This window comes from Mytilus edulis, chromosome 3, assembly GCF_963676685.1.
Source record: "Mytilus edulis chromosome 3, xbMytEdul2.2, whole genome shotgun sequence".
Lineage (NCBI taxonomy): Eukaryota > Metazoa > Mollusca > Bivalvia > Mytilida > Mytilidae > Mytilus > Mytilus edulis.
This window is the reverse complement of record NC_092346.1, coordinates 35030901-35049334: the sequence shown is the minus strand read 5'-3', so window position 1 is coordinate 35049334 and position 18434 is coordinate 35030901. Positions and strand designations below refer to the sequence as shown.

The 18434-nt window shown below is 31.0% G+C and overlaps 1 protein-coding gene across 5 annotated transcripts in view; it reads right to left on the bottom strand.

Annotated features, from left to right (window-relative positions):
* Positions 1–3060: 3060 nt before the first annotated feature.
* The window catches only part of LOC139516320 (carnitine O-palmitoyltransferase 1, liver isoform-like), a 41488-nt gene continuing 26114 nt past the window's right edge, over positions 3061–18434 (bottom strand). Inside the window, exons 13-20 of one of the 5 annotated variants that reach the window (XR_011662942.1) lie at positions 13885–13991; positions 12938–13004; positions 12211–12300; positions 11413–11483; positions 9679–9928; positions 9058–9211; positions 3360–6921; positions 3061–3296 (exon numbers count right to left, since the gene is read on the bottom strand). Coding sequence is in view for 1 of the 5 variants with exons in the window: in XM_071306364.1 (XP_071162465.1) it covers positions 6815–6921; positions 9058–9211; positions 9679–9928; positions 11413–11483; positions 12211–12300; positions 12938–13004; positions 13885–13991 (846 nt within the window). In the remaining 4 variants the exon portion in view is untranslated. Of the gene's footprint in view, positions 6922–9057; positions 9212–9678; positions 9929–11412; positions 11484–12210; positions 12301–12937; positions 13005–13884; positions 13992–18434 lie in introns of all 5 variants that reach the window. The other 4 variants (XR_011662941.1, XR_011662940.1, XR_011662943.1 and 1 more) reach the window with 4 other exon arrangements.

The following is an 18434-nucleotide window of genomic DNA, read 5'->3' as shown; positions in this document are numbered from 1 at the left end:
GATATACGTTTCAGTATATTATAATTAGAATATGAAAATTTAAGTTTAATCTATAAACACGATTTTTTTTTCGTTTCTAGACACATATTTTACTTATCAGAATAACAAACTACACCTAGTATAATAGCCTCAAGATACAGGCACATAAATCTCGATTTGGAGCAGCGACACATACTAAAGCACTTGTGAGCACTGAGACATTAAAGATTTCTTTCATTTTGCACAGAAAACTAAACTTTTTTGAATCGTATCTAGTAAAATAACATATAAAGGTACTTTATATTTTAAACTAAGTTATCTTCCTTTGTCCATAATAGTAAGTATAATACAAAGAGTCATATGATATGCATCAGGTTCGGCAACTTTTTTTTAACTCTTGATATACCCATTTTATTTGAATGTTCAAATATGGCAATTCAAACGCACATCTAGTAAATTTAATATACTTCTTATTACATGTATTAACGAAGTGCTCAAATTGGACATGAATTACTTTTATAAATTGTTATTTGGATGGAGAGTTGTCTCATTGGCACTCGCACCACATCTTCCTATATCTATATATCAGTTAAATCTAAAGCATGTTGTTTTTATAATGATAAAGATTATAACATAATGTTGACTGCTGAATCCCAAATTTAGATTTTTACCTACTACGTTTGTTTTGTTCAGAGATTTATACACTTATACACAATTGTTGACTGGAAACTACAAACATGCTTATTTGGTTCCCTATTTTTGGCCCCAACTTTTTGAAACCCCCCTTGGAGCAAGAACCCAAAACTCAATTCCAGGCTTTCCTTTGTAGTAAAAAACACCTTGTAGTATAATTTCAGAAAATCCATACCCTTTAACACAAGTTATTGTCTGTAAACCAGCAAAATGCTTCTTTTTGGCCTTTTTTCTCCCTTATTCCTATACAACTTGTTGTCCTGAAAAACTAGTCAAATGCTTATTTGACCCTCTAATTCCTAAACCTTTGGGACCATAACCCCCAAAATCAATTCCAACCTTTCTTTTGTGGTTATAAACATTGTGTTAACATTTTATTGAGTTCTATTTACTTATACTAAAGTTATTATCCGGAAACCATTTGTCTTTGGAAGACGCTGACGACAACATGATACCAATATATGACCAAATTCTTTTTTAATTTGCAGTAGTAGATAGGGGAATATTTTTTTCTCTTTTACAACATTTTTTTGTCATTTTCACACATGATGAAGGTGACCCTGACTATGTAAATCCATCCAGTCTTGCTCCTTTTTGGATTTTGGATTTTTGTTAGTTATCTTCACTTGTCTCTTCTTGATCAATTTACTAGATTTGAACATCAGTAAATAAAGGCAACAGTAGTATACGGCTGTTCAAAAAGCAACAAATCAATTGAAAGAAAACAAATTCTTGTTACAAGCCGAAACCGAGGGAAACACATGAACTAAATGTATAAGAGGGAACTATGATTTCCTTAATTTATCGTAATGACTAATATAGAAGACAATGTTTACTGACAGTATTTTGATCATAGTACTTTGAGGAAATGAGTTTAGAAAAATAACTCTTCACTTTGTATTCAAAAATAAATACAATACCACTTTATAACACAAGATTTTATTACATAAATATTTGCATTGATAAACTGGTGTGTTATAATCACCAAAAAAAGCTTCAAAAATATGACACTTTTCAAAAGAAACCCGATATCAACTAGCTTTAAATAAATTAAAAACACACTAGACACTTAATTCCTGTAAACAAAGAAATAAATGTTTGGAAACCAAACAGTTCATAGTAATCCTAGCTTCAAACACAGATCAACTTATGTGGCAGCAAAACTGACGTAAAATATGCAACACTTAATATTTTAATATAAAATTTAGCATATTTCTAGTCAGTTTTTTATTTAATGTTCAACTACCCCGACTGAATTCACCCTGTCATTTGACTATAAATAGTTTCCAAAACTTAAATCATTTTTAAAGGGATGGACCTAGGAAAAAGGGGCGTGTCTTCAAATTTGACATACCCTTTCTCTTTTTTATCTTTACTTTAACTGTATATTTTTTTGATAAATCAAAAAATTACATGCATCAAATAGTATCTAGTCTAATTCTGTTTTTTTTTCTTTCAATTTTTCATGCTGTGGTTGATTGAAATACCCTTCAAGATATATGAGGTTCAGTGGCGGATCTGCCAATGCAGGTTCTGAATTGGGTTTACAGAATAGAAAAAAATGGACAATAATAAGGAATAGAGAAAAATGACCTGTAATGTAATTAGACAAAAGACATAGCTCATCCATAGTCTCATATATGAATACTATTGATTTAGTGTTTGGTCCCATTACATAATACAATTCATTATAGAAATTGCCAGTTCAATTTGCCAAGTTTTCTTTATGAATTGAGTTACTTATTGTTCCTTTTATTGTACTATATCTATTGTGTGTATATTCTATAACATGAAGTTATAAATACTTAACTTCAATTGACATATCTTTTCTTGATGAGGGTGTCCCTTCCTTGTCTTTTTTGTTTTTCTTAAGGTATTATTTGCACTTTTGGTGGTAAATCTTGAAAAAAAATTCAGATCTCCCCATACCCTAAAGGTTATATAAGTAAAGCAAGTTAATAAAAAAATCGTCCTGGCTACTTTTACCCCTTTTTTATACAACCATTAACGCACCCATATTGTTTCGCCTTATATACTTCCAAATCATCATAAATCAAGGAATTATTTAGATAGGGAATAATTTTTAATTATAAAATATTGATAAAAAATGTATGATGAAAACTAACCTTATTAAGGAGGGTTAGTAAGTTTTTACTGAAATATCAGTGAAATTACTTAATACTTCCCTTATGCTATGCACACATGGTTAACCCCCAATGTTGGGTTAGTTTTCATAATATATTTCTTATCATAAATTCAGAATTCAAAATAATTCTTTATTCAAATACGTCCGTGTTATATAAGTCTTTTTATATAAACCCCTTTTCCTTAAAAGAGATTAGTACTCATTTTTTTGTAAGCATTTAGAACAAAATAAAAAGAAACGTGTGTATCATGTGTAATAGAAACTTTACACAAAATCATTTTTATTTACTTCAAAAGCAGACACAGGCTGTATACATTGAAACATACAAATAGTTTTTAGACACAAATTTCACTTTGCTGTTTTTTACTTTACAAAGAAAACAAAGTTGTAATGAGGATTTCATACTTGCTCAAATGATAAAATATATAAATGATTTACAGTTCTTCTATAAAAGCATGCAAAACAAAACATTGATCAACTTGCTTGCTTGGTTGTTTGCAAACAAAAGGTAGGCGGAGTTTCAGTCTGTTTTTATATTTACTGGGATTTGATTGGACAATAAGAATTGACATGAAATGAATTTAATGTTTATTGTCCAATCATATTCCAGTAAATAGTAAACACACTGAAATAGACTACCTACCTGTTGTTTACAAACATCCAAACAAATATAGCAAGCAAGTTAATCAATTGTTTGTTTTGCATGCTTTAAAAGAAGAACTGTAATAACAAAAAATCAACAAATAATCATAACCTAGTAATTGTGTAAAACCAAACAAATGAAAAGATAAAAAATTGACATATGATTAAAACAAAAACCTTGCCACAAAAAGTGCAACATCTAAACAAAATTGATAATTAAAAACAAAATAATGCTGATTTTAAACACAAAAAGAGCCACATCTTAAAGAAATTCATGATCTTATAATGAATTATGATTAAAAGCACAAAATAATATTTTAAAAAAGATAATTGCACATCATTGCAGAATATGACATGTGTTTCCTTTCCCTAAAATGATGATCAACTATTAAAATTAAAATGTTACAGCGGATTCCATTGAGTGTGTAGCGAAAGGTTATATCTTTGGTTAGCTTGCTTGTTAGCTGAACTGTGAAGTCATTGTTAGGTTAGGTATACTACCCTCCTTTCAAAGTAGCATAGTCCAACAGACAGATCGATTTGTTTTCTGTCGGACTAGTCTATTCTTAAAGAAGGGTAGTTTACCTAACCTAACAATGACTTCACGGTTCAGCTAACAAGCAAGCTAACCAAATATATTACCTTTGGCTACACACTCAATGGAATCTGCTGTAAGGGGTTTCCCAAAATTATGACCAAAATAGATTCAATTTTCATAAAAAGTTGACAATATATTTACTTTGACCTGGTGACAAAATCAAAAACTTTCAAGATAATAAACAGGAATAATTTCAGCAAATAAAGAGCAATTTGACAAACACTAACTTTGGTCATTGAGAAACTTGACATCTCTTTAGCAATAGAATGTCATTAAAATGTTCACTTCATTTATAGAGTTACCTCCCTTAAACAAAATTATGTTCAATTTTGCTGTAGATAATGAGAAAAATCAACCAGTTACATATATCTTGACTTAATTTTCCTACTTATATAATAAATAGTTCCCCTTTACCACCTAAGGGGAATAATTATAGAATAACTTATCGAGGAATTCAAAGAAAAATATTCAACGACCAAACAACACATTAATTCAACAATGCACGTAGCACATGAGTTTATTGTCAGTGTTGTTCGGTCAAGAGTTGAATATATTCTTTTTATTACATTGACAAGTGGCTTATTTTAAAGAAATTAATGTAAAACATGTAAGGAACTATATCTTTTTGCTACGCATTCACAATTTGTTTTGATCCGACGTTATCGACGTCTTGAAACGCCTATTGTTGAATGATGTCATAGAGTGAAATAACCATGTTAATTTCACATGTGAAAATATCGGTTTTTATTTAACTGGGAAACCAATAAAATTCATTGCAACCAATGTAAATATTCAAACTATCAATGCCCATTATCTCCTGATATCTTTGTTCTAGTAGGTTTCAATATCCAGGTGAAATATTACCTGTCACTACCCCTCAGAGATTCTGATTCCTTACCATGCCTTCTTTTTATAACTAAATATTTACTAAAAAATGTAGCAATATAAATTACTTTGCTTTGAATATATAAGTGCATAAACAAGCTTCTAAGTTTAGAAGTATCCAAACTATTCATATTGTTCAACTTATCAGGATTGGAGATTATTGTGTTCAAATTACAATTTTTGTGGAATCGAAATATGAGACACGAGAACATGTTTCTTGGTTATATAAATAACTCTCTTAACTTGTTTACTAAAATAATTCTTTTAAGAATGAGTGGAAAAATGATAAAACATTATGGTATTTACATGAAGAGGTAATTCTATTCTAAAGCTTTACACTATAAATGATTTAATAAAAACCCATGACCATAAAAATTATGTAGTAATAAATAAATAAAAATGAATAATAATATCATTGCCATTGGTAACTATGAAAACATAACTCATATATTTAATAAAAAATAAATTAAGAAATATAAGAAAATCCATGCTAACCAACTTTCATAATATTTGCAAGAACTACTTTTCCTACTTTCACTTTCATTCTCCCTACTTTCACTTTCATAATTTATTTCTGTACATCATTTATCATTCAATTAAAGTTAAACAAAAATAAATATTCTTTTAGTTAGAAAAATATATTGACATAAATCTACAAGACATTTTGATTTCTTGTTGGAAAGGTTGAACAAAAGGAAAAACAATGGTTTCAAATGCTTGTTTATATGGCTTAAAAATAAATATATAAAATGGCATAAAACACTTCTAGAACTATAAATATATGCTCTATAGATTTTCAAATAGCCAAGATACATGTAGCAAAAAATAAATGTTTTCTAAACACTTGATTGAAACAACATTTATATAATTGTTTATAATCATCGACTATACTTTTGACTTTCCACAAATATTGAATAAAAAAATAAAAAAAACACCATTTCATTATATTCCTCAAAAACAAAAAAATTATAAAATAAGTACTTTTACCGATTTTCTTATCGTAATTATTCATTTCAAGTTCAATTAACCCTCAATGACCTCTCAATTCTTCTAAATTTTGATACATTAAAATTACAAGCCATTTCTTTCAGCATTACACATTTTCTGGTCACCTTTTATATATTACATATCACAAAAAGGGACCATTTACAATAGGGAACAGCCCAGACCATTCACATTTTCAGCACCACCAATAATATTAATATTCACACTTCAATTTTTGTGCCCATTTTATTTCTAGCTTCATTGTTGAATAGCTCATTAGACATTTTTTGGCTTCAAGAGACATTTTCATAAAAACATGCAAAATTACATGACCCGAATATTGTATCTAGTAAAAGATATTAAAACTAATAAAAACAATTCATTCCTTCATACTGAAGTCAATTAACATTTCATCTTTCTACTGTCATTCTATAGATTAGTTCTCATTCCTATAAATAGACAGATGGCTTAAAAGACTTTTCTCCAATGAAAATGAAAAGCAAGATTTTACTATGATTGATGAAACCATATCCATGAGAAAAAAAAATCTCAACTCTGGCATGCAAAATTTTCCACTGTCATGACTGTGGCATGCAACATTTTCCATTATGACATGAAACCTTTTTCCACTGTGAAAAGAATCATTTTCTGCTCTTACATAAAACAGTTCTTTTTACTGTCAAATATCCTCCCACGATAGAGAAAATTTTAAATTAGTACAAAAGTCCACAGATCATCAGCGCCAAAAAATGTAGCATGTATAAGATGTTGTGAAATCCATCATTAAATTAGACATATGAAAGTTACATATGAACAACAAAATAGGAAGTCTGTATTATGCAGATTAGTTTCTGTCAATATCAGTATGAACTTGTCTCTGTGAACTTCTATGAACAAATCTCTCTCATCTCGTTCATGGCTTCATTTATTGCATCAGACATCTTGGCTGCTGATGTGGTTGGACAGTTTGTGTTACATGATACATGGAATTTTACTAAAAAAAATATAATAGGAAAATATTCAATGCAATTTTCTAATTTCTAATTTTAAATAAACGTATGATAATTTAACTTTTAGTAATAATTATTGTATACTATCAAGAATTAACGTTAATTTGTTTTATTTGCAAACAATTTAAATCGACAAACAACTGATTATAATAGAAGTCTAAACTAAATATCAAATCTAACACCAGTTACAAGTTTCCCTATACCCTGTTTTAAGAGGTTGCACTGTTGATAAACTTCACAAAAGTAACCATTCAAATGTTAGTAAATTTTCTCATTGTTTTTTCCAGAATTTTTTTAAAAATTGCTTGTTGTTGAAAAAAGTATTCTCTTCTCATGGGTTTTCGTGCTATTAGGAATGCGTTTTGACATCACTATTTCCATTAAACAAGAGTGCACACGCTGAAATGTCTCGCCTTCTATACTAATCATTGATATTATGTTGATAGTCCTAAGTATAAAGCTAAGCTTTAATACAACTGTCACATAAACTTAACATTAACCAAGATAACTAAACAAAGACTAATGAACCTTGAAAATGAGGTCAAGGTCAGATGAACCATGCCAGGCAGACATGTACAGATAACAATGCTTCTATACAACATATATAGTTGACCTATTACTTATAGTTTAAGAAAATAGACCAAAACACAAAAACTTAACACTGTGCAATGAACCGTGAAAATCAGGTCACGGTCAAATAAAACCTGCGCGACTGACATAAAGATCATAAAATATTTCCATACACCAAATATAGATGGCCTATGGCATATAGTATTAGATAAAAAGAACAAAACTCAAAAACTTAACTTTGACCACTGAACCATGAAAATGAGGTCAAGGTCACATGACATCTGCCCGCTAGATAGGTACACCTTACAATCATTCCATACAACAAATATAGTAGACCTATTGCATATAGTATGAGAAAAACAGACCAAAACACAAAAATTAACTATAACCACTGAACCATGAAAATGAGGTCAAGGTCAGATGACACCTGCCAGTTGGACATGTACACCTTACAGTCCTTCCATACACCGAATATACTAGCCCTATTGCTTGTAGTATCTGAGATATGGACTTGACCACCAAAACTTAACCTTGTTCACTGATCCATGAAATGAGGTCGAGGTCAAGTGAAAACTGTCTGACAGACATGAGGACCTTTCAAGGTACGCACATATCAAATATAGTTATCCTATTACTTATAATAAGAGAGAATTCAACATTACAAAAAAACTGAACTTTTTTTTCAAGTGGTCACTGAACCATGAAAATGAGGTCAAGGACATTGGACATGTGGGTCAAAATCTTTAATTGTTTTTACATAGGCAGTAATGGTAACGTTTTTTCCTGTAGCTCAGTCCATATCGTTAACTTGGATATGTATGATAGCTTGTTTCGAAGCTGTGACATTTTCACATATGTGGTTAAATTTTCGGGGTACGAAGTGAGATTACTTTTTCCGTAAATTAGCAAACCCCGAACATCCTGTTGTGATGCGGCTCCTTGTGGTAAAATATCCCCTTTTTAACACAATAAGTTCTTTGAAAATTTAATACTTTGAACACATTCAATAGCTCCATAGTTTTTACACATTTATTCTATGTTCCTCTACTTTCCTAATCACCACAAATAATTAAGTTCAGTCATTTGCTAAAAATAGAAATATGTCCAATATCACTACACAGAGATTTTTTCTTTACACATGACTTTTGAGTTCCTCATTTCAAGGCGCATTAGGGATGTTGTCCCATATGACTGACGGAAACTGCGTAACATGAGGCATCTATATACAAAGTATGAAGCATCCAGGTCTTCCACCTTCTAAAATATAAAGCTTTTAAGAAGTTAGCTAACACCGCCGCCGCCGGATCACTATCCCTATGTCGAGCTTTCTGCAACAAAAGTTGCAGGCTCGACAAAAAGCATGCATACGACGTATGAAAACATATGATCTGACTATAATTCTCACATAAAACAGCAAGAATCATGTTAAATTTTCAAAAGATTTATAATTGGTTAACTGTCTGTGTATAACATTAGACTTTTATTGTCTTGAGAACCTGTGTATGGCCTAATAATAAGTATTTGTCATACAATGATACATAACAACTTACTGAGATCTTCTCCATATATCATATAGGATACACCATAGCCTTCAAAGTTTGTAGCAAAGAATCCACCTCCCATGCAGGATGTTTCCATGGTCCATTTGTTTGTGTAATTAGTTGGAGTCTGAGATGTACTCAAAACATCAGGTGCAAAAAAATTCTGAAAAATAAAAGTGTGGACGATGCTTCATTACAATTAAACAGTAAATAGAGGCTATGCAAAAGTTTTAAAGTTATATATCTAAAATATGAAATTTGGTTTCTGTCAAGCTTCAAAAAATCATCACAGCAATGAATTGTGGCAATCCTTATACAACTACATACAAATATTATTGACCTCCCACTAATGGTTCACCTTGAACTGACCTCATCACAAATAAAACATGCAAACTTTTCAAAGTCAATAGACCATGCCTGAAGGGCCAAGCTAAATAAAATCCCTGGAAATGAGATGTAAAAATCCTAATACAACTGCATACAAAATATTATTGACCTAAAATAATTGTTCTCCTAAAACCAACCTAATCACTAACATCTACTTTGTTGATGTTACTGCACCCAGAAACAGCATGCCTTAATCTTGCTTTTTTTACTAAGTCATTACTACACAAAAATCAGTGTGCATACCTTGTCCATAAAGAGTGCAGGAGGTGTACGCTTCAATTCCTGACAGCAGGCAAATAATCCCAGTAGATGGCGATCCCATCCTAATCCACAGCAGGCATCCATTTTAATTTGAGTTTGATATTGAACAGCCTTTCTCAGAAGCATGAGTTTTTGTTCACGTGTTGCTGACTCGCTCAACATACTTTTTACAAACTGCGCTGAGTATTCTGAAACTGGACGGATTGTCTCTGTTCTTCCTTCAGAAAATATCCTACAATTTATGATGATATGATTATTTTGTGCCAATTTTATAGTCTTATGATCAGTGTCAACATATGGGCGACATTGGATAGAAAACAACCTTTAATATGCAAATGAATATTAATATATCTGTTAAACAATGTCTCATGTGTGGAAAGTCTGTAATTGTTCAAAAATTGAGCTGTTGTACAAAAATCTACAAAACATACCAAAACTCAGCTTTTATTTCATATTTGGATTTCCAAAATCAAAGTCTTAAATATGTACATGTATATTAATAGCTGACTATGCGGTATGGGCTTTGCTCATTGTTGAAGGCCGTACGGTGACCTATAGTTGTTAATGTCTGTGTCATTTTGGTCTTTTGTGGATAGTTGTCTCATTGGCAATCATACCACATCTTCTTTTTTATATTTGCATAAGGTCCATTTCTATCAATCAGCTAATATTTTACTAGTCAAGAAATCGATCATAAGAGTATTGCTAAATATGTAAGACTCAGATTGACGTCCAGTCTCTAATCTATGTCCCTTCCTCAAATTGACGTCCAAATTTGACTTCACAATAAAATTACATCTCAAATCGGTGGTCATGTCTGTTTTGTTGTTCTTAAATCAACGTCGAATTTTTTACCTCTCTAATTGACGTCTGTTTCATGGAATTGTTGCAAAGTGCAAATAAATTTTTTTATTAACAGGTTGGTTGAATCTTCAAACTCAAAAATTGTTGAAAAACATAAAACGAAATCATAATACTTTTCAACAATTAGGCGTAAGTTTTTATTCTTTCTAATGTATATACTATACCCTAGATGTCTAGCTATTATCTTTGTCTTTAATTTGTTGTCTCATTGTCACACAATGTATACCCACATGTATTTGTTTATATGAACAAGAATGGACAACAACAACGTAGGTCGGTAAAAAGGATGTCTTTTACCAGAATATTAATATGCATGTACATGTAATAAAAATATAATGTTGGTGATTGTCTTTTTGTCATTTTCTGATGTTTATCCTTTTATTTCGACAATATTATAAGAAAACATGAATAGTTTCTGTAAGCTTCTTCACAAAAAGACAAAACGATCATCATACAGAAAATATAAACCAAGATCAATTTAAAAATAAATTATTCAATGAAATTTGAACCATCACAATGAGAGGAGACTATTATTTATTTCAAACGTTTTTTTTTATATGCATAAAGTCACGATTGATCATCGAATGGAGGGTTACATGTACAATATTGGATACTGATTTGAGAATGTGGCATCAGATTTGGATGTCAATCTAAAGAAAATTGTAGATTTGAGGAATGGACGCCTATTAGATACCGGATGTCAATCTGAGTCTTAACATCTAATCTTTATATCTATTATAAAGAAATAATTGTCAAACATTATTCAGATTTAGGATCAACATAAAACTTGGTAATAACTATTTTTAAGGGGGTCTGAATGCAAACAGACAGGGTTATTGTTACTTTCATTACCTTGTTGATGCAGATTCATATGTTTTTGGTACTTTCTGATATAACTTGTAATAGGCTAACTGCAGTACCATCTACAAATATAGTTAATGGATAGTTATTTATAAATTCAAATATAGTCACTGTGATAATATGAAAAGTATATATAAATTATGATGATGCTAAATATAACCGTTGTCTGCCTTTGGAGATGTGAAAACATGCATCTTTAGATATTTGGTGTACGTAAATTTTTCTATCTTTTTTAATAAAGCATTCTTAATACTGGTATTATATTATGACTATCCCATCATATTAAATCATATTGCTATTGGTGTTGTCAAAAGAATTTTCTGTAGTATATACATGCATTCAATAATTGTGAGGTTATATGAAACCAAAATTCTGGGATTTAAAAAAATTTCAGTAAGTTTGCACATCATGTTTTGGAATTTTAGTCGGATTTTCAGAATCCTCTGGTTTTATCCATTTGAATGCTTTAAAAAAATTTGCCTACTGACCCCAATTTTTCATTTTATAAATCTTTTACATGTTTAATTTTCAGACTTATTAAATTTTATTATTTTTAATAGCTCTTGAGAACTTAAACTTGTCAATGATAAAGCTATGAAAAATCCAGAGAGAACATTTTCCTGCCAAAATTTCAATGGCTAATATCTCGGAAAAAAAACAAGCATATTGACCTATATTTTTATTTTTGCTCTTTTGATTCCTTTATTCATCCCCTATCAATATATACTAGTGTTATGAAATGCTTGTTATTTTGAAACAGAGTAGTGAACTATCTTAAATTGACCTCACCTGTATATATCCATCAGGACTCATTCTTTTCTTCTTAATAAATCCTTTTCCATATTCTGGTGATGAAACAACAAGTTCAAAACTGTGACTCTATAAATAAGCAAGACATCATATCAATATCTTATAAACATCATACAACTTATCGCTATTCCTGAGATGACCAGAGAATCTACCCCACTTGAACTATTGAAGTATACAACAATCACTTTTCCATTGTGGCGTCAGATATTTAGTATTGTGATGTCAAAATTTTATGGGAACCTGTGTGATATCCAGTAATGGCAGACACATAGTGTTAGGATGTATTGATACAAAATAAACCTTAATTCCATATAAAATCATGATATTTTAAGTTTAATCTGTTGGTATATTCTTCTTTATCCAATTTGGCTCTTAAATTTGTCAAAAAATATATAACGGTACACTGAATACTTTTTGCACAGTTTAATAACATGAACATATATAGTTGTATTTTTCATACAATGTTTTTGAAGTTCTATTTTCCTCAATTTTGTAGATATTCATTTTTAAAGTGAAAATCTTTATACAGAAATAGAATTATTTTCACTGCTACAATAAAGATACTTTTGTTAATGCAACTCTTGTTCAAAAGATTTCAAAATACTACTTCTTTGAAATGTGACTTTTCTTTGATTATATTTGTTTTTTATTCATATGAAAACCAATCTTACAATTTGAAAGAAAATAAAACTTAATGAATTCTTACCAATTTTCTGAAGTGTTCCTTTGCAGTTTCTAGCTCTGAGTCCATGTATTTCAAATCCCAATTTATTCTGAAAAGAATAAAATCTTTTTTAATATTACAGTGAAATCAGTCTAATCAAAAACAACATTTGGATTAACAATTTTGTTCAAATTAGACAGGTGATTTGCTAACATCAGTTGTATCATGTCAGAATATGCAGTGTACAACCGTATTCAAGACTTCATTTTATATACTTTTCATTTTTATAGCGAACTTGTTTTTATCAGGTACACAATATACCGTAAATTCAGAAAAAATGTGAGAAAAATCCAGTTTAATTTATATTATATCAAAAATTGAGTTCAAATTATTGCGTTTACAACTCTTTTGCATTTTTAGTTATAATAAAAACCTCCCAATAATTTCTGAATTTAAAGTAGCCAAAATAATGCTTACACATCTCAACATATCTTTAAGATACTGTGGATTTATTATCATTTGTTGGATACCAATTTTCATGGATTTACATGATTGGATGGGAACCACAAATGCTAAATATAATGAGTAATGTTCCATGCCTTGCATATATTCTATAGAGATTTATTTAGACTTTGGGTCTTTGGCAAAACCATGAATTGAAAAATCCCCGAAAATACAAGTTTTACTCAATCCCTAAAAAAATTGGTACCCATGAAAATAAATGAGTTCACAGTATAATTAACAAATGAATTATAAAAAAAAAAGCCTTAACGTATTTATACAGAATATTATCAATTTAACATTATTCCTTATAATTTACTTTTAAATTCCATTTTAAACCGGAGTAAATCATAAGAAAAATGTTGAAGACGTCACGATCACATGACAAAATTATTTCTATAATCTGATAGGCAAAACACTGTCAGCCAATCAGAAGCCATGTTACATCAAAAATTATATTATTGATTAATAATTTTAAAAAACTATACTTTTGAGGTACAGGAAGTTTCTTCTTTCTGGTTTGTTCACTGATGATGTTTCCTTCAGCTGTATACGTCTCACTTTGCATAAAAAATTCCCACATTCTTCCGGGTAACTACAATACATAACATTTACAGATGAGCAAAGGAAAAGTGGTAATTCAAGACCATCATGTCTCAATTTTTAACTCAATATTTTGTAACCACTCTGAATTCTTCATCATTTACATTAACAGGAAGCAAACCCTATATTTGTAAAAAAAAAAAAAAAAAAAAGAAAAAAAAGAGTCTAAAATACTCTTTTCTTTCCAAATGTTCCATTTGAAAAGTCTAAAGGCAACACTTTCCTTTCAAGAAATCAAATTTTAAGTATATTTCTTTTTCAAAAACCTGTCTGTATTCAGATCTGTTTTTATTTTATTTTTTAAATTTGATGTATTATACATTATAGCATCAATTGCACAAATGGCATTTATTTAATTGTTATTTAGAATTTAAAGAGCTGACATGCAAAATAAAGTCATCTCATCATTATATGAAAAATAATGATGTTTAAAGCAATGACTTTGAAGCACAAATAGTATTGAGTTTGAAAATTAAAATTAAAACAAGAATGTGTCCATAGTACACGAATGCCCCACTCGCACTATCATTTTCTATGTTCAGTGGACCATGAAATTGGGGTCAAAACTATAATTTGGCATTAAAATTAGAAAGATCATATCATGGGGAACAAGTGTACTAAGTTTCAAGTTGATTGGACTTCAACTTCTTCAAAAACTACCTTGACCAAAAACTTTAACCTGAAGCGGATGGACGAACGGAGGCACAGAGGGACGGACGGAGGCACAGACGGACGGACGGAGGCACAGACCAGTTAACATAATGCCGCTCTACTATCGTAGGTGGGGCATAAAAAAAAACCAATTGAGTTATCTCCCCTACCTGATAATAATTTACATTTCATGCAATAGTAGCATAAGAAAAGTAAAAATAATATTGTTGCAGCTACCTCAAAAACATTTTATTTTTCATATTTAAGCAGTTGAAATGAAAAGTGATTTAATAAAACTCACAAATACTAGTTTAAAAGTATTATAGCACATTGAAATTTTCTTCTTATCCACAAGCCTTGAGGTGGACACTTACTATGTAATGTGTTATTTGGATTCATTTCTGGAAAAGTTGACTATTTCCAGCTTTGTGATTTATTATAAGGTGGAGAATCTAAAATCAAAGATATGACAAGGTCTCTCCCCTCTCCCCCAAGGTATAAGAATGGCATGGAAACTTTTATTTTCATTCATTCCTTAAAACTAAAATGTACTGGTACCTATTGGCATAAGCCCTTTTTATGACTGAAGCTTATTAAAACAAGAATGTGTCCCTAGTACATGGATGCCCCATCACGCTACCATTTTCTTTGTTTAGTGGACCGTGAAAATGGGGTCAGATCTCTAATTTGGCATTTAAATTACAAAAATCATATCATAGTTAACACTTGTACTAAGTTTCAAGTTGATTGGACTTCAACTTCATCAAAAACTACCTCAACCAAAAACTTTAACCTGAAGTGGGACAGACGGACGAACAGACAAACAGACTGAGGGAGGCACAGACCAGAAAATATAATGCCCCTCTTCTATCGTAGGTGGGGCAAAAACTAGAGGCTCTAAAGAGCCTGTGTCGCTCACCTTGGTCTATGTGCATATTAAACAAAGGACACAAATGGATTCATGACAAAATTGTATTTTGGTGATGGTGATGTGTTTGAAGTTCTTACTTTACTGAACGATTTTGCTTCTTACAATTATATCTATAATGAACTTTGCCCATTAGTAACAGAGAACTATATTTGGTAAAAATTTACATAAATTTACCAAATTAATGAAAATTGTTAAAAATTGACTATAAAGGGCAATAACTCCTTAAGGGGTCAATTGACCATTTAGGTCATGTTGACTTATTTGTAGATCTTACTTTGCTGAACATTATTGCTGTTTACAGTTTATCGCTATCTATAATAGTATTCAAGATAACCAAAAACGGCAAAATTTCTTTAAAAATTACCAATTGGAGGGCAGCAACCCAACAACCAGTTGTCCAATTCATCTGAAAAATTCAGGGCAGATAGATATTGACTTGATTAACAATTTAACTTCTTGTCAGATTTGCTCTAGATGCTTTGGTTTCATAGTTATAAGCCAAAAACTGCATTTTACCCCTATGTTCTATTTTTAGCCGTGGCGGCCATCTTGATTGAATGGCCAGGTCATCGGACACATTTTTCAAACTAGATACCCCAAAGATGATTGTGGCCTAGTAGTTTCAGTGGAGATTTTGTAAAAGATTACTTAGATTTATGAAAAATGGTTAAAGATTGACTATAAAGGGTAATAACTCCTAAAGGGGTCAACTGACCATTTTGGTCATGTTGACTTATTTGTAGATCTTACTTTGCTGAACATTATTGCTGTTTACAATTTATCTCTATCTATAATAATATTCAAGATAATAACCAAAAACAGCAAAATTTCCTCAAAATTACCAATTCAGGGGCAGCAACCCAACAACCGATTGACCGATTCATCTGAAAATTTCAGGGCAGATAGATCTTGACCTGAAAAACATTTTTATCCCATGTCAGATTTCCTCAAAATGCTTTGGTTTTTGAGTTATAAGCCAAAAACTGCATTTTACCCCTATGTTCTATTTTTAGCGGTGGCGGCCATCTTGGTTGGTTGACCAGGTCACGCCACACATTTTTTAAACTAAATACCCCAAAGATGATTGTGGCCAAGTTTGGATTAATTTGGATCAGTAGTTTCAGAGGAGAAGATTTTTGTAAAAGATTACTTTAATTTACGAAAAATGGTTAAAAATTGACTATAAAGGGCATTAACTCCTAAACGGGTCAACTGACCATTTTGGTCATGTTGACTTATTTGTAGATCTTACTTTGCTGAACATTATTGCTGTTTACAGTTTATCTCTATCTATAATAATATTCAAGATAATAACCAAAAACAGCAAAATTTCCTCAAAATTACCAATTCAGGGGCAGCAACCCAACAACCGATTGACCGATTCATCTGAAAATTTCAGGGCAGATAGATCTCGACCTGATAAACATTTTTATCCCCATGTCAGATTTCCTCAAAATGCTTTGGTTTTTGAGTTATAAGCCAAAAACTGCATTTTACCCCTTTGGTCTATTTTTAGCCGTGGCGGCCATCTTGGTTGGTTACCAGGTCACGCCACACATTTTTTAAACTAGATACCCCAAAGATGATTGTGGCCAAGTTTGGATTAATTTGGCCCAGTAGTTTCAGAGGAGAAGATTTTTGTAAAAGATTACTTTAATTAACGAAAAATGGTTAAAAATTGACTATAAAGGGCAATAACTCCTAAACGGGTCAACTGACCATTTTGGTCATGTTGACTTATTTGTAGATCTTACTTTGCTGAACATTATTGCTGTTTACAATTTATCTCTATCTATAATAATATTCAAGATAATAACCAAAAACAGCAAAATTTCCTCAAAATTACCAATTCAGGGGCAGCAACCCAACAACCGATTGACCGATTCATCTGAAAATTTCAGGGCAGATAGATCTTGACCTGAAAAACATTTTTATCCCATGTCAGATTTCCTCAAAATGCTTTGGTTTTTGAGTTATAAGCCAAAAACTGCATTTTACCCCTATGTTCTATTTTTAGCGGTGGCGGCCATCTTGGTTGGTATACCAGGTCACGCCACACATTTTTTAAACTAAATACCCCAAAGATGATTGTGGCCAAGTTTGGATTAATTTGGATCAGTAGTTTCAGAGGAGAAGATTTTTGTAAAAGATTACTTTAATTTACGAAAAATGGTTAAAAATTGACTATAAAGGGCAATAACTCCTAAACGGGTCAACTGACCATTTTGGTCATGTTGACTTATTTGTAGATCTTACTTTGCTGAACATTATTGCTGTTTACAGTTTATCTCTATCTATAATAATATTCAAGATAATAACCAAAAACAGCAAAATTTCCTCAAAATTACCAATTCAGGGGCAGCAACCCAACAACCGATTGACCGATTCATCTGAAAATTTCAGGGCAGATAGATCTTGACCTGATAAACATTTTTATCCCCATGTCAGATTTCCTCAAAATGCTTTGGTTTTTGAGTTATAAGCCAAAAACTGCATTTTACCCCTTTGGTCTATTTTTAGCCGTGGCGGCCATCTTGGTTGGTTGACCAGGTCACGCCACACATTTTTTAAACTAGATACCCCAAAGATGATTGTGGCCAAGTTTGGATTAATTTGGCCCAGTAGTTTCAGAGGAGAAGATTTTTGTAAAAGATTACTTTAATTAACGAAAAATGGTTAAAAATTGACTATAAAGGGCAATAACTCCTAAACGGGTCAACTGACCATTTTGGTCATGTTGACTTATTTGTAGATCTTACTTTGCTGAACATTATTGCTGTTTACAGTTTATCTCTATCTATAATAATATTCAAGATAATAACCAAAAACAGCAAAATTTCCTCAAAATTACCA